The sequence below is a fragment of the Somniosus microcephalus genome, chromosome 4, assembly GCF_052327205.1.
Source record: "Somniosus microcephalus isolate GS21.2 chromosome 4, FLI_Smic_1.0, whole genome shotgun sequence".
Taxonomy (NCBI): Eukaryota; Metazoa; Chordata; class Chondrichthyes; order Squaliformes; family Somniosidae; genus Somniosus; species Somniosus microcephalus.
The window spans coordinates 251,575,784-251,599,812 of NC_140990.1; the positions used below are offsets into that span (position 1 = coordinate 251,575,784).

The window sequence follows — 24,029 nt, forward strand, 5'->3', positions numbered from 1 at the left end:
CTGATCTCTCTAAATTTCACTTGCATATAGTTTTTCTCTCCTACCATAGTCTGCTCTTTAGATCCGTCCAAATCTGCAGCTGAATGTATGCTAATGGACTATCCTAGGAAAATTTGGTGTAAACAGCACATTCCATTTAAATCTGTCTAGAACCCATCTACATCCTTTCTGGTAACAGCCAAAAGAGGAAAATCCAGGCTGTTGTCTTCTATGCAGCTTGCATTCTTCGACCCATCATTTCAGAATGAAAGAAAATTTTTCTTTATAATTTGGTATGCCTAAAAAGATGACTTCTTAAGCATATTTTACACTATTACCACAATGTATGTAATGCATTTCTAGGTAAACTGAAATCTGATTTCAATAGATTGGATCTAAATCTGCAAGGTTGCAACATCTGCTTTTCACCAAATGTTACTGTTAGCTGCTAAATGGCAGAACATATCTAAGTGTTTGGATACCACCCTCTTCATGAATACTACTGGACCAGACACTTGCATTTAGAGATTGCAATGTGATTGAGAAAGAAAGAATAATTAGTAAGAATTTATGCATCTTATACTGTTTGTTTCTTTCTTTGAATTAAGCAATTTCCACATAACAATCTTTTCCCAACCATACCCTCTGTCAGGAATCAAATTGTATCCAGTTTGGTTTCATTTCCTGGATTTCATATATATTGTGTTCTGTCTCTGGATGAAAATTGTCTCACATCCCATATAATCTGATTTTAGGATGACTCAAATGGGCATTTTTGTTTAAAGTATATTAAAGGAACTGCATACATGTTACTCTCCTTGTTAACAAGTTGTTCTTACTATATGCTGGATGCTTCATTTAGAGTAATTGTATCCTTGCTGGTTTCAGCTTTTTGTGCAGTTTGGAAAGGAGAGCATTTGTACTATTAATTTACGAAAATAAACACCTGGGAAACGGGAACAATCTCAGAGCTCCAGTTTGGGATTTAAATTACACAAAGTAATGTGCCCTTCCTTTGAGTTAATGGATGCAGTTGACCAATTAAAAAAAAGTGACCAATCTTTCCTTCCCATTGCAGCATGGCTGAGATCAGGTAGAAAAGTAGATGTCAAACACTTCACTACTTGGAGGGAGGGAAATCCAAGGAAGATTTACTGTTGGCCATTCTTGGCTCCTTGCGGTAACTGGTTTCAGCACAACCTACCTGAAGGACTAGGAACAGATTGCCTGTACACTCACTCATCTACAATTGTGTTGGAAGACCTGAAGAAGGAAGAGGAATCTCCTCCTCAACCAAAAGTACACTGTCTTATGCAAGATATCAGTGATGTTTCATATCTTGTCCATTTTCTCTTTAACAGATGAATGATTTTATGAGAGACAAGTTCTCTAAAAGAGATGGCTCAATTCCTCTTCCTGCAGAAATCTTTGCTGGTGGTTGTGTAAGTATTGCATATGATGTTTTTATACCTCTTCAGCTTGTAGCATGAGACTTGGATATTTCAGTCTTGAAACTTAGTTATGAAATACTTCAGCTCAGTTAGCAAATTAATATCTTGTGCTTTTCAGTTCAATATTTTTTATAGTGGGTTGTAACTTTAAACCTGATGGATGTACTTTAGTAATGTTCCTGGCTAAGGTTATTTTTAAATGCCCCCTAGAGATATATCATTATAAAGCTGGCCAATGTGTTGAGATAGGCTACAGTAAGCATTTTGACTCTTAAGTCATTTTGAGTTTATGTAATACTGAATAAACCTCACCAATTATATGATGCTGGCAAGTGAGGATGAAAACGGTCTAAGCTTGTGAGCAAACTTAAAAAAAAATTGGAGTTATGACTTGTACAGATTTTACTTCATTCAACAAACTAATCAACTTGATTGATCTGACATACCCAAATTTTTACCTATATGTACAAATCTGACATTCTTCCTTGTTTGTTTATTTCTGTGTCTTGGCAATACTGTCCCTTTCAGAAATGTGCATCCTGAGCTGTCAGTTGATCTTCCCAACCTGCCATCTATCATGACTTGATCTGGGCCATGGCCTCAGTTCAGTTTCTCCTATTTTTGTCAGCAGATACCTCTCTTGCCTTCCAAACAAGAAAAGTTTGTAACCTCTATTTATTAGCTCTCTGTTTGTTAATAAATATCCCGGTGTCTTGGCTAATGTTTATCCCTCAACCAACGTAACAAAAACATTATCTGATCATTATCACATTGCTGTTTGTGGGACCTTGCTGTGCGCAAATTGGCTGCCGTGTTTCCCACATTACAACAGTGACTACACTTCAAAAATACTTCATTGGCTGTAAAGCGCTTTGAGACGTCCGGTGGTCGTGAAAGGCGCTATATAAATGCAAGTCTTTTTTTCTTTAAAACCGTTTCATCTTCAAAGACGTTGGACAAGTCTATGGTTGGTTGCATAAAGAGAAACCTTTTGGAAGACTGGAGAAAAAAAGGATGGTGCACATCAAGCCTGGAGGCTACAGATATTGCTTAGAACATTTTGTTTCTCGAATTATTTCTGTTCCGATCTATGCAGGGGGTAGTAACTGGAACCCCATGCAAATAAGACTTGGCTTATTTGACACACATGGGATAGTTCTCAAACTATCCACCCTTTTGTTTAATCAAAGTACAGGAGACTTTGTTATATCTGGCACCGACGGGACCGAGCTGTTGCCGATCTATCAAAACTGCTGGACGTACCAGCGTTAATGTTGAAGCATACGGAGGTTTTCATCTCCATATCTGACAACAAACACTGTTGCTTCTAAACAGTCAGCCCGTACCTTGGAAGCGTCTCTGTAGCTTAGCAACAGCTTCAGAGAAACTTTCCAGAGCCTGACTGTTTGGGGAAAAAAAAAAAAGCCACGAGAAGAAGAAAAACCTAAGCCACGAGAAGAAGAAAAACCTAACCAAATGGCTCCTGATTTCTGCCGGTAGATCGAGGTTTCCGGACATACAACCTCCGGATAAACCAAAGTTTCCTGTACTACTTCTCTCAGGCAATCATTGTGAGAATTTACCTCCAACTTTACATTCTTCTATTGTAAAGGAGCCTCTGTTGAAATGCATAAGACATTAGTCTTTTATGTAGATGTGATGAAAGATTTTCATGAGTGTTTTGTTGGAGATCAAGTCTTAAAGAAAGACTATTACTGAACAGAGATTGGGTAGTGGAATGTATTTCTGTAGTACAGGTACACTATCCCTTATCCGAAAGCCTTGGGACCAGCTGAGTTTCGGTTTTCGGAATTTTTCGGATTTCAGAAGGTATAAGACTGGGAAATTTGTATTTAATATAAATTTTAAAAGTTCAGGCTACCTCTTGCGACTGTTCCGTGTCTCATTCCCCTTCCTGCTTCTCTGGAAAGCCGGATATCGGCTGACTCCTACTAAGCTGGCCCGCAAATCAGGTCGGGGGTCGGGTGGGGGGGGGAAGAATATCGGACGGGCCGCGGTTCAGGTCGGGGGGGGAGAAAAGAATATCGGATGGGTCGGGTCGGGTGGGGAGAAAAGAATATCGGTCGGGTCGGGGGGAGAAAAGAAGATCGGGTGGGGGGGAGAAAAGAACATCGGACGGGCCGCTGTATTGTTGGGTTCACTCTCCCGGTACCTCCTTCACACTGCCCGGCTCGGCCTGCAATCTCCTACCCAGGAGGGAACTCTGTGACCCTCTGCCCTGCTCAGCGTAAGTCGTGCGCCACTCTGGTCATGTCGTGCGCACGACTTACGCTGAACGAAAAAACTTGTGGTATTTAGAGGTTTTCAGTTTTCGGAAGTTCGGATAAAGGATAGTCTACCAGACTAGCAGAGTTAAATCCAACAGGAAAAAGTTACAGCTCTGTCTGCTTGTACACTGACCACTACTTGGGCCGACAAGTGGCGGATTCCTCCTGAGGCCATCTGCAAGGCAGCAACCTGAAGCATTAAGCATTATTGTCCTAACTTGAGAGCTAGTGACAGGCGCTTTGGCATTGCTGTGGCCTTTGGCATTACTGTGTCTAAGATGGCCTGAAGAAGTACTACTGTATACTTCTATTTATGTCCTATTTATATGTCTAGATTAAGTGCATGAGGAAGAATTTTAGATTACCTACTTTAGGATATATTCTAACTAGTTCTTTGAAAGTTCAACCTCCACTGCAAAGCCTGTGTTTTTTTCTGGTTTAAATGACTTGGAACTACTTTGTTGTTTTCTTGTATTAAATTTCAGTGCTCTTGCTGTTACTTTGAGTTTCAGTATTGTCTGTGCGAGGCAATTAATTAAGAGTGTATCTTAGAATTAGATCTTGTATATAGCAGAATGAGAAAAGATCACCCTGACTGCTCAGCATATGGATTTTTTTAAAGTGACTGTGTGCCCAGGCTTTTTTTTTCCTGTGGAATGATTATATCCTAGTGTATGTAATTTTTTTTTTCCAAAAATGACAAAGACCATACTTGAGCAAGATAATCTTCAAAAAATTTGAAGCAAGAGCTGTTGTTTTATGGTGAATTCACACTGTTAAAATAAGTGAGTGATGTGGTATGCACTTCTTGTCCACAAACCGTACTTTAAATCAGCATTTACAATCTAAAATGCTATGTAAATATTTACAATGGGAATTTGTATATTAAACATTTATATTGGAAATTCCTATGTTAGTTGTCACAGTGCAATTGCAGGCCTTTGTCTTTTAAGTAGCACTGTGGCACATGTCACCCGGTGTCACCTGCCATTTTATGGCAGCTAACTTCACTCCGTCCTGGGCCTCCAGGTAAGTTCTATAACTGCATTTTTTTAAAATCGCTGATCTACTTCAAATTTATTCAAAAATGTAAAACTTTTTTTATATTCTTCTCCTCCAGCTGGAAATCTATGCTGCCATTGAAACTGCTCTTCCCGCTGGGTCTGAAATGCTGTTGCTTTGAATTCTACGTGCCTATACTTTATTTTAACACACTCCTCCCTGTAAAAATCTTATCCTCATTTAAAAAATTTAAACATTAAAAAAAAAATCTTCAAACAAGGCTCTCTGCCATTGCGCTTCAATTACATTTTTAAAATTATCATTGTCTCAATTTTAAAAATAATTTAAAAATCTTTTAAAAATCTTTCTAAAACCCACACCACCACCCACACCACCAAACTTGCACTATCTCACTCTGCCTCCAAATTCTCTCACTGCCATTCATCCTACTCTCCCTTGTTTTTTCTGAAACATCATTCCTTTTCTCTCCCACTGTCTTTATTTTAAAAATTACGGCACTGCCTATGAAATATCTACCTCTTGCTGCCTCCCACATCACTATTATAGCCTATTATTCCTTATTTCACAAATAATTTATTATACTGACCTTGAAAGGCTTTCCCCCCCCCCCCCCCCCCAAATGCAGCCCTGTTGCCTCCCTTTCCTCCACGCTACTTGATCTTTTAGATGTTCGCCATTGCCCATTCCCACTGCTCCCTACCCATACACATTTCAAATAAATATTTTCTGTCACTGGCCTTTTTTCCCCATTACCAACCTTTTTCCATCTCCGCATTTCTCACTTTGACCCATTTTCTCCCAACTATTTTAAAATAAATATTTTGCTATGCTAATTTCCAATCCTTTCCCTTCCACTACCTCTCTGCTGCTCAACTGTTTCAGAATTCACTCTCGGCCTTTCCCGGGGCTGCTTACCCCAGCTCTTTAGTTGTTCAGCTTCGCCCTTTCTCAGTGTACCTACTGACCCCATTTATCTATTTTAAATTGATTCAAAATAAAGCCCGTACTTCCTGGGACTGTTGGACTTGCTGTCTGTAACACTCTGCCAGTCACACTTTGTTAATAACAACCCTGTTATAAAGCAGTATATTCTCCGACTTACTGTCAGCACTTGACCTGGTAATACATATTACATATAGGGCACAATTTCTGTAATACTTGCCTCCTGTAACTTTTTTCTGTTATGCTTTTCTGTTGCAATTGGTGGCAATATGTTTAGTCTTATTTATTCTTTTTACCTCGGCTCAGTTGTCCAACTACAGGAAACTTTCTGGTATCCAGCACTGACCGGACCGAGCTGGTGCCGTACCATCAAAACTGCCGTAGAAACCAGCGCTAATGTTAAAACATACGGAGCTTTTGAGCTCCGTGTGAATCAACAAACCCTGTTGCAGCTTCAAAACAGTCGGCCGCAGCTTAAAAGCGTCTCTGTAGCTAAGCAACAGCTTCAGCTAGACCTTGCAGAGCCTGACTGGAAAAAAAAAAGCAACGAGAAGTAAAAAAACTTACAGGAAACGGCTCCTGAATTTTGCCGGTAGATAGAGCTTTCCGGACATTTCCGGTTAAACGAAAGTTTCCTGTAAATTTATCAATAATACTTAATGCTCCAGTTTGCTGGCTTGCAGATGGCCTCAGGAGGAACCCAAGCAGTGGTCGGTGCACAAGTAGAGAGAGCTGTAGCTTTTTTCTGGTGGATTTACCTCTGCCAAGTATTACAGAAATACATTCCACGACCCAATCTGCTGATCCCTGTTTAGCAACGGTCTTTCTTTAAGACTTGATCTCAAAGAAAACGCTCAGGAAAATTGTTCATCAAACTTACATAAAAGGCAAATGGCCCGTAATTTCCGATAGGAGGCATCCTGCGTGCGGATGCCTCCTATCGGGGGAAAAAATCTACGCCCTTACCTGAGGGCTCCCGAAGTCCGGGCTCTTCCTCCCCTGGTGCGCGCACGCAAAGGCCCATGTATCCCAAGGGCGCAGGCAGTTTGCCGAGCCAATGGGAGAAGGGAATCCCCCTTCATACTTCTGACAGGTAGACCTGTCAAAAGTATGAATGGGAATCACTGAAAAAAGACACTACAACATTAAATACATTTTTTTAAATGAGTTAAAATTACATTAAATGAAATATTTTAAACATTTAATTTTTTGAAAAACATCATTAGTTTTTTATGGGACTAAAAATAAACTTTTTAAAAAAATTTTTACATTATAAATGAGTGGGGAAAAAATTATTTTTTTACTTTTTTTAAACTCTTATATGCTAGTAAAAGCAGGCCCTGCACCTGCTTTTACCAGGTGTAAGATTTTTAAGTGATTTCAGTGGGTGGAGGTTCTGCAGAAAGCGGAACTCTCCACCCGCAGAGGCCCTTCTCCAGGGCAGGCGTGTGATCTGTCAAGAGGATTCCTGACAGATCGGAAATGCCGGTTTTTAGCACATGCACTTCGCATGCCTAAAACCGGCACTTGCGAGGTCCCTCCGGGTGTGTACACAGCTCGTACACACCCTTGGGGGTCGGAAAATACGGGCTAATGTCTTCTGCATTTCAGCAGATACTTTACAATAGAAGACAGATCATTCTTTACAATAGAAGAAATGTAAAGTTGGAGATAAATTCTCAGTGATTGCCTGAGAGTAGTACTGATCAGACAAAAAGGTGGATAATTTGAGAACTATTGCATGTATGCCAAATAAGCTACATCTTAGTTTCATGGGTCTGAAATTGCTACCCCCTGCATAGATTGGAACAGAAATAATTTGAGAAAAAAATGTTCTAAGCAGTATTCGTGGCCTCCAGACTTGATATGCACCATTCGCTGTTCCTTTTAAATTACCATTTAGTGTATATATATCCTCTCCTCCTCAAAATGTAACACCATACATTTCTCCACATTGGGCATATAGATGTCAAATGAAATGCAATCTACTAACCTCTCTTTGTGCTCTTGAAGTTACTTGGTGTTCTTCACAGTTAACCACGTTCCCTACTTTTGTGTTGTCTGCAAATGTTCATATTGTGCTTCCAATTCCAGATGTTTATACAGGAAACTTTGGTTTATCCGGAAGTGGTATGTCTGGAAACCTCGATCTAACGGCAGAAATCAGCAGCCGTTTTGTTAGGTGTTTTTCTTTTTTTTTTCTTCTCCTAGCATTTTTATAAACAGTCAGTCTCTGGAAAGCCTCTCTGAAGCTGTTGCTAAGGTACAGGCCGACTGTTTACAAGCTGTTGCTAAGCAACAGTGTATGTTGTCAGATACGGAGATGAAAACCTCCGTATCCTTCAACATTAGCGCTGGTCTGTCCGGAAGTTTTCATAGATTGGCATCACGCCGGTCCAGTCGGTGCCGGATATCGCGAAGTTTCCTGTACATATTTTTGAGAAGAACAGTGGTCCCAACACTGACCCCTGGGAACACCACTGTTTACATGCCCCCAAGTCAGAAAAACATCCATTGTCCACTACTTTGTTATCTGTCCTCCACCTGCCCTTTAATGCTGTGCACCTTAACTATATCAGCAAGCTTCCTATGCGGCACCTTGTATAATGCCTTTTGGAAATCCATATATACAGTATTCATGGCATTTCCTTTATTAATACAGGAAACTTTGTGCTATCCGGCACCGACGGGACCGAGCTGTTGCCGTCCCATCAAAACTGCCGGACAAACATACGGAGATTTTGAGCTCCGTATCTGGCAACAAACCCTGTCAGCTTCTAAACAGCCGGCTGTACCTTGCAAGCGTCTCTGTAGCTTAGCAACAGCTTCAGCGAGACCATGCAGAGCCTGACTGGTGGGGGAAAAAAAAGCAACGAAAAGAAAAAAAAACTAACGAAATGGCTCCTGATTTTTGCCGGTGGCTCGAGCATTCCGGACAGTTAACCTCCGGATAAACCAGTTTCCTGTACACTCTTTCCTTAAATAAATCAATTACATTTTTCAGACATGCCTTTTACAAATCCATATTAGCTATCCTTAATCTATCTTTTCTAGGTGAGTATTAATTTTATCCTGTAGTATGGACTCTAGAAGCTTATTCACTATTGTTAGGCTGAGTGGTCTATAGTTACCTAGGTTATTGCTTTCTCCCTTTTTGAACAGAGGGTTACATTGGCAACCCTCCAGTCCTGTGGCACAGCTTTTGTACCAAGGAGGATTGAAAGATTGTAGTCAGAACCTCTGTTATTTCCTCTCTGACTTCCTTGAGAATTCTAGGATTACATAGAATTACAGCATAGGAACAGGCCATTTGGCCCAACTGGTTCATGCTCCACATAAGCCTCCTCCTACACTATTTCATCTAACGTATAAACCTATTTCTTTCTCCCTCATGTACTTATCAAGCTTCCCCTTGAATACGTCTATGCACTTCACCTCAACCACTCCATGCGGTAGTGAGTTCCACATTCTAATGCATGCCATCAGGGCCTGGTGCCTTTTCCACTTTTGAGTTCCACTAACTTTTTCAGTACTACACCTTTGTAGTTTCCTATCAAATTGTTCCACCTCCTCCTCTTGTACTATTTCATTCCCACTACCACACCCTTCTGAGACAAAGTACTAATTTAGTATCTCGTTAGTCCTTCATCCTCCATATGAAGATTTTCATCTTTAATTGGCTCTACCTGGTCTCTACCCATTTTTTTACCTTTGTGTTATTAAAATCCTTTACTGTATCTCTTTGTTATCTGCCAGTCTTTCTTCATTGCCTCCCCTTAGCCTTTCTATATTTTTTAACTTTCCTGTTATATTTTCTATATTCAGCTTGATTTATTTACATTATTTATTCTAGATTTGTCATTTGCTTTTTTTATAACTTGCATTTAAATGTTAATTACTCAAGTCTACACCCTATTCATCCCGTGTTTGAACATTCCCCATTGTGCACTCTTATTTCCAGTTTGTTTAGGCTAGTTCCTTTTTTTTTAATCATAAATTTTAATTTTCCAGTCAAGTGCCTTTATTTTTAACTGTTCCCTTCAATTTTTATGTTGAACCTAATTTATCCAATGGTCACTTTCCCAGATGTTCCCCTACCCTCATTATCTACATACCCCAGATTTTCTAGCCGACTGCTTATCCCAAAGTTTCTCACCTGCAATGTAGGAATCCTGCACCCAGGGAGCCCCATTTCCAATACTCTTAGGCACCAGCACCACAATCCCACTATTCCAACACCCTCCCACCACGGCTGCTCCTACCCGCTACTGCCTCCAGACCTGGGAACTCGCCTCTAATACTTGCACACTCATTCACCTCCTTCCCCAATAGTCTGATAACCCACAGCCCTCTCCACTGCTTGCAGATCTCACTCACCTTCCAACCACTTCCAAACCACCTGATCTGCCCCATGCCTCTGACCTGCTTCCTGCCTGGAGCATCTTGCCTACTATTTTGCTGTGTATCCTAGGCTTTTTTTTAAAGTTAAGGAATAAAATTAAGTGTACCTTTACAGCATATCCTCCAACTCACTGAGAGGAATACCACAGAAGATCCAGGGGAGTTCTCCCAGTGTAGTGCCAACATTTATCTCTCAACCAATACCATTAAAGCAGATTCTCTGATCCTTTATGGCATTGCTGTTAAGTGGGATCTTACCGTGCACAATTTTGACTGCTGCACTTCTTGCATTACAACAGTGACTACAATTAAAAAGTACTTAATTGGCTGTGAAGTGCTTTGGGACATTGAGGTTGTGAAAGGCGCTATATAAATGCAAGTTCTTTTTCTTTAGTATATAATTTATAAGGATTATAATGCACATATCCAGCATTTTAGTTCGCAGCAGCATACAAAATAGAAGTACTACTTACCTGAAAAATGTTGCACTTGGACAACAGCATTTCATAATTTCTTAATTGTGCTTGTGTAATCTGCAGTCAGTAGAGGTTAACTTTCATGTTTGCAGCTAGGCACTCAAATTATAGCATTTTGAAGTTGTGGCAACGGCGAGTAATTCCATCAGTGAGTCAGATGCCTTAAGCCATGAGAGCAAATCTATTCCTTTGATTCCTGAGATTAAATTGTTGGTCAACACACACTTGTAATACATACATACAGGTTTTATAATTCAGCTGAATTTAATGGTTTTATTTTACAATTACAATTCCTTTTAATCCAGTAATTTTCTATTACTAGTATTCTGCATTGTATGGAAATTGCTCTGGTATAATGTTTGACCTGAAAAATAGCTGCTTTCGGAAAGTGGGCACTGAACCGTTTACAGCATTTTTCAAATTACCGTGGAATGACAAGCAATACATATTGAAAGTAATTGATGACCTGTCACATAGCCATGCAAATTAGACATAGACATTTATTTTGTCTCCTCTAAACTAATCATTGAGTCAATTTCAATAAAGGAAACCAGAGAATTTAGTTTGCTAAACTTTGCAGGAAAAATAGAAATTACAATATAATGTTCTGGTTTAAATACAGTAGAAACCCCTTGGGACCTCTCCTAAGTGGGCCTTCATCTATGAGCTTATATAGTAAATCTCAGCAGGCTATTTCACCATAGAGAGGAGGGAATCACAGCGGAGCTAGCTCGTGGCCTTAGTTGACATCCAAATATGTAGGCAGATCTAGCAGACCCAAACTGGGCATCCTTTGGGCCATCAGCAGCAGAATTGTATACCACCACAATCTCTAACATCATGCCCAACACATATCTCATTCCTCCATCACCATCAATGCAGAGTGTAGAAAGGCATGCCAGGAGCTACACCAGGCATGCCTTAAAATGAGGCACAAACCTAGTGAAGTGACTACACAGAGCTACCTGTATGCTAAGCAACAAATGCAGCATGCCGTAGACAGTTAACGAGTTCCACAACCAATGGATCAGAGCAAAGCTCTATAGACCTACCATATCGAGGTGAGAATGGTGATGGACAACTGAGCAACTAACAGAAGGAGGAGACTCAATGACCTCATCCTCAGCATATGAGTGCAAGTGTCTTCAGCCAAGAGTGAACAATCCTACTCTGCCTTCATAGATGCCAGTGTCCAGCCTATTCAATTTACTTCACGTGATGTGAAGAAGCGGAGGGCACTTGACATAGCAAGGGCCCTGACAAGATTGTGTCTGTAGTGCTGAAGATCTCTGCACCAGAGCTAGCCAATTTCCTAGCCAAACTACTCCAGTGCAACTATGCCCAATAATGTCCTATCCACAAAAACAGTATAAATTTTACCAAGCCAGTTACCACCCTAGCGGCCTCTTCTCAATCCTCAGTAAGGTGATGAAAGACTTCATCAATAGTGCCATCAGTCAACACCTACTCACCAATAATCTGCTATTAATGCTCAGTGCGGATTCTGCCAGAACCAGTCAGATCCAGACCTCATCAGAGACTTGATCCAGACATGGATGCAAGAGCTGAATGCTAGAGAGGTGAAAGTAGCTGTCCTTATCAAGGCAGCATTTGACTCAGTATGGTGCCAAGAAGCCCTTGTAAAACTGAGGGCCATGGGGGTTAAAGGGAAAGCCCTCCAGTGACTGGAGTCATATCTGACGCAATCAGAGGCTAATCATTGCAGCCCTAGAATATCTGCAATAGTTCCTTGGTGAAACATTCTTGACCCAATCATTTTCAGCTGCTTCACAATAGCCTTGCCTCTGTCATAAGGATTGGACGATTTGCTGATGACTCGACGCCTCCACAGCTTCATTCACAACTCCTCCGATATTGAAGCACCCCATATCAACCAACCGCAGGATCTTAATAGCACCTAAGCTTGGGTTGACTGGGTAACATTCACGCTACATAAGTGCCAGGTAATGTTCATCTTGAACAAAAGAGAGTTCAGCCATCTCCTCCTGAGCTACAACGGTATCACCATTGCCAAGTCGCTCCACAGGCAACATCTTGGGGAAACACCATTGACCAGGACCTCAGCTGGACCAGGCATATCAACATTGTAGCTACAAGAGCAGGACAGAGACTGGGGTACTTAGACATTCCATCATCTACAAGGCTTAAGTCAGAAGTGTGATGGAATACTCGCTACTCACCTGGATGGGTGCACCTGCACTAACACGCAAAGCTTGACACCATTTAGAATAAAGCAGTTTGTGCTTGATCGGTGCCCCTGCCACTGGACTCAAATATCCAACCCTCTGTCACTGGTGCACTGTTGCTGCAGTATGTACAGTTTACAGGATGCTCTTCAGAAACTCACCAGTGTTACTTTGACGACATTTTCCTCCTCTGCGACTTTTACCACTAAGAAAGGCGAGAGCAGCAATGTCATGAAAACCTCCAAGTTCCCCTCCATATTACACATCATACTGACTTGGGTGTATACTGATGTTATTTCATTGTTGCTGGGTCAGTATCCTGGAATTCCCTACTTAACACTATTGTGGAGCATCATCACCTCAAGACCTGCTGTGGTTCAAGGAGAAAGAGCACCACAGCCACAACCTCAGTAGCTGTGGATGGGCAATAAATGAGCCTTACCAGCACTGCCCATATCCCAAGAACAAATCATAGAATCTTACAGCATAGAAGGAGGCCATTTAGCCATCATGCCTGTGCCTGCTCTTTGAAAGACACCCCAACATTTTCCCCATAACCCTGCAAATCGGTCCTCTTCAAGTACATTTGCAATTGCTTTTCAGATAGTGCATTCCATATCTTAACAACCCTCTGAAGAAATTTAATCTTATTTCCCCTCTAGTTCTTTTGCCAATTATTTTAACTCTGTCACCGCTGGTTGCTGACCCACTTGCCAGAGGAAACAATTTCTGTCAAAACACCTAATAATTTTAAATACCTCTATTAGGTCGGCGTCGGTGGGAAACTCGAGCGGCAGCAGCGGGGCTATAAAAGGCTCCAGAGACCAGGTAAGGCCTCAGAGCGTCGGCGGGAAACTCGAGCGGCAGCGGGGCTATAAAAGGCTCCAGAGACCAGGTAAGGCCTCAGAGCGTCAGCGGGAAACTTGAGCGGCAGCGCGGCTATAAAAGGCTCCAGAGACCAGGTAAGGCCTCAGAGCGTCAGCGGGAAACTTGAGCGGCAGCGGGGCTATAAAAGGCTCCAGAGACCAGGTAAGGCGTACTAATCTCCGAACTCGGAACTCAAAGGGAAGGAGAGAGGTAAAAAGAAATCGAAGTGTGACGTCACCAGAAAGCAGGTAAGTGATTGGTTGGTGAGTATTTCTCTCTTTTTAAACTTAAACTCTGTGGTTTATAGTTTCTAAGGTGTGATATTCATCATCTAGTTTGTTTGTAAACCAGAGCCCTTAAATATATCATTTAGCTGTAAAGTAACTTCCAATTCTGCGGTTTATATTTTCTAGGGTCTCTCTGGTGTAGCGGGGACTTCTGCCATACAAGCGCCCTAGAGTATATCTTTAATTGGTGGTATTGAATTAATTTAAATTAATTAAAGGGTAAGTCATGTCAGGACAGCCCAGCCCCGTGTTATGCTCCACCTGCGCTATGTGGGAATTCAGGGACACTGCCGGTGTCCCTGACGACCATGTGTGCCGGAAATGTATCCAGCTGCAGTTACTAGCAGACCGCATTGAGGCGCTGGAGCTGTGGATGGATGAGTTTTGGAGCATTCGCGATGCTGATAGGGTCGTGGATAACACATTTAGTGAGTTGGTCACACCGCAGGTAAGGGCTGCACAGGCAGAAGGGAAATGGGTGACCATCAGGCGGAGCAGTAGAAGCAGGCAGGTAGTGCAGGGGACCCCTGTGGCCCTCCCCCTCTCAAATAGGTATACTGATTTGGATACTGTTGAGGGGGATGACTTACCAGGGGAAGGCAGCAGCAGCCAACTTCCCGGCACCAGGGGTGCTTCTGCTGCTCAGGAAGGGAGGAAAAAGAGTGGGAGAGCAATAGTGGTAGGGGATTCTATTGTAAGGGGAACAGATAGGCGTTTCTGTGGCCGTAGACGTGACTCCAGGATGGTTTGTTGCCTCCCTGGTGCCAGGGTCAAGGGTGTCACTGAACGGCTGCAGGGCATTCTGAAGGGGGAGGGTAAACAGTCAGAGGTCGTGGTTCACATTGGGACCAACGACATGGGTAGGAAGAGGGATGAGGTCCTGCAGCAAGAATTTAGGGAGCTAGGTAGCAGATTAAAGAGCAGGACCTCAAAGGTTGTAATCTCTGGATTACTCCCAGTGCCACGTGCTAGTGAGTATAGGAATATGAGGATAGAGCAGATGAATGCGTGGCTAAAGAGTTGGTGCAGGGGGAAGGGCTTTAGTTTCCTGGATCACTGGGTCTGCTTCTGGGGGAAGGTGGGACTTGTACAAGTTGGACGGGTTGCACCTGAACCAGAATGGGACAAATATCCTTGCGGGGAGGTTTGCTAGCACTATTTGGGGTGGGGGGGGGGGCGTTAAACTAACTTGGCAGGGGGATGGGATACAGAGTGGAGCTATAATAGGGGGTGATGTACAGCCAAATATAGAGGAAAAAACAAGTCAGCTTGGAAGGCAGAGCAAATATGTAACGACACAAGGGAGTAGGGCAAGGCTGGATGGCATTTATTTTAATGCAAGGAGTCTTGCGAATAAGGTGGATGAGCTGAAGGTGTTGATGAACACATACGAGTACGATATTGTTGCTATTACGGAGACATGGTTGAGAGAGGGGCAAGACTGGCAGCTCAGTATTCCAGGGTATAGAATCTTCAGGCGAGACAGAGGGGGGGTAAAAGAGGAGGCGGTGTCTCAATATTAATCAAGGAGTCAATTACTGCTGTAAGGAGGGATGATATATTAGCAGGTTCATCTAATGAGGCCATATGGGTAGAACTTAAAAACAAAAAGGGGGCAAGCACTTTGCTGGGAGTGTACTACAGGCCCCCAAACAGTCAGGGGGAGATAGAGAAACAGATATGTAGGCAAATCTCAGAGAAATGTGCAAATAATAGGGTAATAATAGTGGGGGATTTCAACTTCCCCAATATTAACTGGGATAGTCAGAGTGTGAAAGGCTTAGCGGGTGCAGAATTCTTAAAGTGCATCCAGGAGAGCTTTTTGAGCCAGCATGTAGAAAGTCCTAATTCTAGGGAATGTGGCCGGGCAAGTGGTAGAAGTGTTAGTAGGTGAGCACTTTGGTGACCGTGACCATAATTCGGTGAGATTTAAGGTAGTCATGGAAAAGGACAGAGATGGACCGGAAATAAAGGTTCTAAATTGGGGGAAGGCCGATTTTAATATGATAAGGCAGGATCTGGCCAAAGTGGACTGGGATCAGCTACTTGTAGGAAAATCCACATCGGAGCAATGGGAGTCTTTCAGAAAGGAAACTGAGAGAGTACAATGGCAACATGTTCCCGTAAAGTTCAAGGGTGGGACCAACAAGCCCAGGGAACCTTGGATGTCAAGGGATATACGAGAATGGATTAGGAAAAAAAGGGGGGCTTATGGCAGATACAAAGGACTAAAGACAGAGGAAGCCCTGGTATAGAAAGTGCAGGGGGATACTTAAAAAAAAAAAGAAAAAAAAAAAAAAAGAAATTAGGAGAGCGAGGAGGGGCCATGAAATAACGCTGGCGAGCAAAATAAAGGAAAATCCTAAGATGTTTTATAAGTATATTAAGGGCAAGAGGATAACTAGGGAAAGAGTAGGGCCCATTAGGGACAAAACTGGCAATCTGTGTGTGGAGCCAGAAGATGTAGGTGGGGTTTTAAATGAATTTTTTGCATCTGTGTTCACTGGAGAAGGACGATGTAGACATAGAAATCGGGCAGGGGGACTGTGATATACTTGAACATATTAGCATCGAGAGGGAGGAGGTACTAGCGGTTTTAGCAGGCTTAAAAGTGAATAAATCCCCAGGCCCGGACGAGATGTATCCCAGGCTGCTGTGTGAGGCAAAGGAGGAGATTGCAGGGGCTCTGACACAAATTTTCAAAACCTCTCTGGCCACAGGGGATGTGCCAGAGGACTGGAGAACAGCTAACGTAGTACCATTATTCAAGAAGGGTAGTAGGGATAAACCAGAGAATTACAGGCCAGTGAGCCTAACATCAGTGGTAGGGAAATTATTGGAAAAAATTCTGAGGGACAGAATTAGTCTCCACTTGGAGAGGCAAGGATTAATCAGGGATAGTCAGCATGGCTTTGTCAAGGGAAGATCATGTCTGACCAATTTGATTGAATTTTTCGAGGGGGTGACTAGGTGTGTGGATGAGGGTAGTGCAGTGGATGTGGTATACATGGATTTCAGTAAGGCTTTCGATAAAGTCCTGCACAGGAGACTGGTCAAGAAGGTAAGAGCCCATAGGATCCAGGGTGCCTTGGCACATTGGGTCCAAAACTGGCTTAGTGGCAGAAGGCAGAGGGTGATGATCGAAGATTGTTTTTGTGACTGGAAGCCTGTGTCCAGTGGGGTACCGCAGGGATCGGTGCTGGGTCCCTTGCTGTTTGTGGTCTACGTTAATGATTTGGATGTGAATGTAAAAGGTATGATCAGTAAGTTCGCAGATGACACGAAAATTGGTGGGATGGTAAATAGCGAGGAGGGTAGCCTCAGTCTGCAGGACGATATAGATGGGTTGGTCAGATGGGCGGAACAGTGGCTAATGGAATTTAACCCTGAAAAGTGTGAGGTGATGCATTTTGGAGGGCCTAACAAGGCAAGGGAATACACAATGAATGGTAGGACCCTAGGAAGGACAGAGGATCAGAGGGACCTTGGTGTGCATGTACATAGATCCCTGAAGGCAGCAGAACAGGTGGATAAGGTGGTTAAAAAGGCATATGGGATACTTGCCTTCATTAGCCGAGGGATAGAATATAAGAGCAGGGAGGTTATGATGGAGCTGTACAAAACGCTGGATAGGCCACAGCTGGAATATTGTGTGCAGTTCTGGTCGCCACACTGTAGGAAGGATGTGATTGATTTGGAGAGGGTGCAGAGGAGATTCACCAGGATGTTATCTGGGCTGGAGCGCTTCAGTTATGAAGAAAGACTGGACAGGCTGGGGTTGTTTTCCTTGGAGCAGAGAAGGCTGAGGGGGGACCTGATTGAGGCGTACAAAATTATGAGGGGCATAGATAGGGTAGATAGAAAGGAACTATTTCCCTTAGTAGAGGGGTTAATAACAAGGGGGCATAGATTCAAGGTAAGGGGCAGGAGGTTTAGAGGGGATTTGAGGAAGAACTTTTTCACCCAGAGGGTGGTTGGAATCTGGAACTCACTGCCTGAAAGGGTGGTAGAGGCAGGAACCCTCACAACATTCAAGAAGCATTTGGATGAGCACTTGAAATGCCATAACATACAAGGCTATGGACCAAATGCTGGAAAATGGGATTAGATTAGACAGGGCTTGATGGCCGGTGCGGACGCGATGGGCCGAAGGGCCTCTTTCTGTGCTGTATGACTCTAGGTCTCCACTTAACCTTTTCGGTTGTAAGGAGAACAATCCCAGCTTCTCCAATCTCTCCACATAACTGAACTCCCTTATCGCTGGTATCATCCTGGTTAACCTCCTCTGTACCCTCTCCAAGGCCTTGACATCCTACCTAAAGTGTGGTACTTGTACATAATACTCCAGGTGAGACTTAACCAGTGATTTGTAAAGATTTAGCACAACTTCCTTGTTTGTGTAATCAATGCCCCTATTTACAAAGCCAAGCATGCCATACGCTTTCTTAATTGCCTTATCAACTTGCCCTGCCACTTTCAAAGATTTGTGAATATGCACCCCTGGGTCCCGATGCTCTTGCATGCCCCTCAAAATAGTACCATTTAGAGTATAATAGCAAAATACTGCGGATGCTGGAAATCTGAAATAACAACAGAAAATGCTGTAAATACTCTGCAGGCCAGGCAGCATCTGTGGAGAGAGAAACGGAGTTAACGTTTCAGGTTTGGGTCCCAGACCTGAAACATTAACACCATTTAGATTATATTGCCTCTCGATGTTGTTTGTCCCACCTTAAATTGCATCTTCAAGTGTCTGCCCATTTCATAATTATTTTAGCATACATGCTTGAGGGGAACAAAACAGTGATCGATGATCAGCTCTGCACAACATCAAAGTTTTAGATTTTGTGGATATAGAATCGTAGAAATTTGTGGTACAGAAGGAGGCCATTCAGCCCATTGTGTCTGTGCCATCCGAAAAAGAGCTATCCAGCCTAATCCCACTTTCCAGCTCTTGGTCGGTAGCCCTGTAGGTTACGATACTTCAAGTGCATATCCATGTCCTTTTTAAATTGCGATGAGGGCTTTTGCCTCTACCATTCTTTCAGGCAGTGAGTTCCAGATCTCCACCACCCTCCGGTTGAAAAAAGTTCTCCTCCACTTCCCTCTCATCCTTCTACCAATTACTGTAAATCTATGCCCCCTGATTATTGACCTCTCTGTTAAGAGAAATAGGTCCTTCCACTTGACACTATCTAGGTCCCTCATGATTTTATATAGAAGAGAGAAAAGATTCAAAAAATTGACTCGGGAGTGATAAAGGAACAATTCTATATTTTTAAAAGGGGCAGTGCAATTTAATTCCCCAAAAGAAATATGTCAAATACTGCTAGTTAGTTCTATATTCACAAATATTAATGTCTCCTGTCAGCAACTTTATTTAAATAAAACTTGTCACCAGATCTGAAGCAAACTCTGCACCAGACATTGGGTTCCTTTCAAAAACATAACTCAGTCATGTGTCTGGAAAAGCCATGTCACTTTAAGTTAAAGACATTTATCAAATCTTAAAACAATTTTTCAATTGTCTTCATCAGACTCCTGTTTCCTTCAAGACGCACATGTTTGTAATAGTCCCTAATTCATACATCGGAGAAGGGTGGTCACCACGTTTATGTGAAGGTTCAATTTTGAAATTTCTTTCCTTGTGTCCTCTCCCGGTATGGACTCGATGGACCAAATGACGACCTCCTGTGCTGTTATGACTCTGTTTGACTCCCCCCTCCCCCGCCACCTCCCTTCCAAAAGTACAATATGCCAGAACCATGAAATTCTATTTGGGAACGTTTTCTTAATTTTTACTAAATTTAAAAAGAAGACTTGTATTATGAAATTTGTCATTTCTTTTAATGCTAGATTATTGCTGATGATGCTGATTATTGCAAAATTATGAATACTGATGCTAGATTAAATTAAAAACTGCATTTGCTGGAACTGGAACATTTTGTATGTGACGACTAACTTAACCATTTAAGCAATACTATGGCTTAAATACCCAGGCAGTTGGTTCAAATACAAAATCGCATTAAAAGTTGCACTAAAGGTTGCTTGATATTACAGTTTTTGTGTTGGACTAAATTTGTACTCTTGACAGACATTTGCATTCCACTTTCCCTCAGGAGCTGAACTTGCTAGTATTGGTGAAGTTGCCTTAGAAAGGGAAGAAAAAGTGATTGACTGAGAAAGGTCCCTTCTCACATTTGCTAGTTGAAGGGGTGACATTGATTGCATCTATGAAGGCATCTGGAGGCTGGGCTGACCAAGGAATATGGTGTAAACTAGTTGATCTGCCATACTGTTGCCCACTGACACATTTTTGTCTTTCTTTATAACTGTCTCTCCTTGAGTCGCACTCTTAAGTCTTTCTTCTGTCATCACGGATGTTGCCTGACCTGCTGAGTTTTTCCAGCATTTTCTGTTGTTATTTCGGATTTCCAACATCTGCAGTATTTTGCTATCGTTCTCTTGTAAACACATGTTTGTGGCCATGCTGTGATAGTTGCGACAACAATGGTTGTGAGTAACCACTATAAGCCCACTGACTCCCACAGCTACCTTTACTACACTTCCTTGTAAGGACTCTTTCCCATTCTCTGTCACATCTGTTCTGACAATGCCACCTTCCATACTGGTGCTTCCGATAGGACTTCCTTTTTCCTCAACCGAGGATTCCCTCCACCGTGGTTGACTGGGCCCTTGATCGTGTCCGTTCCATTTCCCGCACTTCTCTCTCGCCCCTTCCCCATCCTCCCTAAACCACAATAGGGTTCCCCTTGTCCTCCCCTTCCACCCCCCCCCCCCCAGCCTCCACATTCAACAGATTACCCTCTGCCATTTCCACCACCTCCAGCGTGATCCCATGACCAAACACATCATCTTCTCCCCTCCCCTTTCAGCATTGCGAAGAGACCATTCCCTCCGTGACACCCTGGTCCACTCCACTATCATCCCCAACACCCATTCCCCTTCCTACGGCACTTTCATGTGCAAGTACAGGAGATGCAACACCTGCCCTTTTACCTCCTCCCTTCCCACCGTCCAGGGCCCCAAACACTCCTTCCAGGTGAAACAGCGATTTACTTGTACTTCTTTCAAGTTAGTATACTATATTTGCTGCTCACGGTGCGGTCTCCTCTACTTTGGGGAGACCCAACACAGATTGGGTGACCGCTTTGCGGAAGACCTCCGTTCAGTTCACAAACATGACCCCCAGCTTCCGGTTGCCTGTCATTTTAATTCTTCGCCCCACTCCCATTCTGACCTCTCTTCTCTGCTTCCTACACTATTCCAATGAAGCCCAACGTAAGCTCGAGGAACAGCACCTCCTCTTTCTATTAGGCACTTTACAGCCTTCTGGATTCAACATTTGAGTTCAACAATTTCAGATCATAACCTTTGCCCCTATTTTTTCAGACAGCAACTGTTACTGATGATTCTGATATTCACATTTACAGCTCCTCTAGACCCATCTTTTGTTTCTTGTTCCATTGACTTTTGCCTTGCACCATCATCCCTTTTGTCATTTAATCTCTCTTGCCTTCCACCCTATCACAGACCTTCCTCTTGTTCTTTCCTCCCCTCCCCCTTTCCCTACTTCTGCACTTGCTTAAAACCTTACATTTCTAACTTTTTCCAGTTTTGACATAAGGACCTCGACCTGAAATGTTAACTCTTTCTCTTTCCACAGATGCTGTCTGATCTGAGTATTTTCAGAATTCTCTGTTTATATTTCAGATTTCCAGCATCCGCAGTATTTTGCTGTTGTGAGTAATGTTGCTAAAGAATTATCCCTGCCAATATACACACACATTCATATATTACCGTGCCTTATTTCATTTTTGGATATTTTCTATACCAGGTTATGCTGGGAATTTACAACCAACTGAGCCATTGGTAGAGACCACATTGTTAAATTTTTTTTGTGTCCAGAGACATTGGCTAAATGTGTTTGTATGTGTCACAGAACAAGATAACTAAACCACTGTTGCCTACCTTGTCATCTCCCTGGGTGTTAAGTTATGGGTCTGCCTTGGGTATACTCTTGGGTACATCAGTGCTGGTCAGTGCCATAAGCGGTCTGAGCATATTATAATCAGGAGTATGCCCATACTGGCCACTATCTAATTATACAATAGCATGACCTGGGGTGTATCAATAAGACCCCCATGTTCCCTGACTGGAAATTGTGATATTCACATGTGCCCTCGTAAATGTCTCCAATATTTCTGAAGGCGGACTGAAGTGCTTAGTGAGAGGAGGCCAGATATAAATCATTTATGTTGCTTTATTTTACAGTCATGAAGTGAATATACGAAGTAACCGATGTACTGTATATATAGGCCAGAATACATTTATAATAAAAAAAGGGGATATATTAAATAAACTAATCAGACTCAGAGGATAAAACCCCTGGTCCGGATGGATTGCATCCACGCATTTTAAAAGAATCTAGGGAAGAGATAGCAGAGGCATTACTACACATATTTAATAAGTTGTTAGAAAAAGGTATAGTGCCAGAGGACTGGTGGACAGCTAACTTAATACCAATATTTAAGAAGGGGGATAGAATATGTCCAGGGAATTATAGACCAGTCAGCTTAACAGTGGTAGGAAAAATAATGGAATCCCTACTAAAGGAGAGAATAGAAGAACATCTAGAAACTAAAAGTATAATAATGAATCGTCAGCATGGATTTCAAAAGGGCAAATCTTGCTTGACCAACCTTACTGAATTTTTTGAAGAGGTAACAGAGAGTAGACAATGGTAGTGCAGTAAATGTAATTTATCTAGATTTTCAAAAGGCCTTCGATAAGGTACCCCATAATAGACGAATGAATAAGGTCAGAGAATGCAGAGTCAGGGGACAAGTAGCATAATGGATTGCTAGCTGTCTTCAAGACAGAAAGCAGAGAGTGGGAGTAAAGGGTAACTATTCACAGTGGCAGAAGGTGGGTAGTGGTGTTCCACAAGGATCAGTGCTGGGACCACTGCTGTTCACAATTTACATTAACGATTTAGACTTTGGAATCAAAAACACAATTTTTAAATTTGCGGATGATACCAATTTGGGGGGAGAGTCAATATTGAGGAAGACTGCAACAAATTACAGGAGAACATTAATAAACTTGCGGAATGGACAAATAATTGACATGAAGTTCAACAGATAAATGTGAGGTATTACATTTTGGTAGGAAGAATAGGGAGGTCACTTATCATCTTGGAGGGTGCGAGTCTAGGGGTAGAGGAACATAGGGATCTCGGAGTACACATACACAAATCACAGGTTAGCAAGGCCACAAAAAAAAAGCAAACCAAGTACAGTACTAGGGTTTATTTCTAGAACGATAAAATTGAAAAGTAGGGAAGTTATGCTAAACCTGTATCGAACCTTGGTTAGACAGAGTACTGTGTGCAGTTCTGGTCGCCAAATTATAAAAAGGATATAGAGGGACTGGAGAAGGTGCAGAGAAGATTTACAAGGATGATACCAGAAATGCGAGGGTTTACAGATCAGGAAAGGACGAACAGGCTGGGTCTCTTTTCTCTTGGAAAAAAGAAGGCTGAGGGGTAACCTAATAGAGGTCTTTAAAATTATTAAAGGTTTTGATAGTGGATACAGAGAGAATGTTTCTACTTGTGTGGAAGAGCATAACTAGAGGCCATCAATATAAGATAGTCACCAAGAAATCCAATAGGGAATTCAAAAGAAACTTCTTTACCCAAAGAGTGGTGAGAATGTGGAACTCGCTACCACAGGGAGTGGTTGAAGCGAATAGTATAGATGCATTTAAGGGGAGGCTGAACAAGCATGTGAGGGAGAAGGGAATAGAGGGTTACGCTGATAGATTTAGATGAGGAAAGACGGGAGGAGGCTCGAGTGGAGCATAACCGCCGGCATGGACTGGTTGGGCCGAATGGCCTGTTTCTGAGCCGTATATCCTATGTAATACCTTCCCGACAGGTAAGCAATGACGAGAGCTCAACTGACTGGCCATGTGTCCTTTGTCCCTTTTTTTCTGAGTGTATTCACAGGAAATCAAGGAGCAGTCCCTCTGACTTCCTCCCTATTCAGTTTGCTAGTAAGTCTGTCAATAAAACAACAATTTT

General features: G+C 42.4%; 1 protein-coding gene across 6 annotated transcripts in view; it reads left to right on the top strand.

Annotated features, from left to right (window-relative positions):
• The window catches only part of LOC147120371 (electrogenic aspartate/glutamate antiporter SLC25A12, mitochondrial-like), a 157,506-nt gene that overhangs the window by 96,065 nt on the left and 37,412 nt on the right, over positions 1–24,029 (top strand). For all 6 annotated transcript variants that reach the window (XR_015078180.1, XM_085986201.1, XM_085986202.1 and 3 more), the window contains one exon: positions 1,341–1,421. Coding sequence is in view for 5 of the 6 variants with exons in the window: in XM_085986201.1 (XP_085842327.1) it covers positions 1,341–1,421 (81 nt within the window). In the remaining variant the exon portion in view is untranslated. The remainder of the gene's footprint in view (positions 1–1,340; positions 1,422–24,029) is intronic.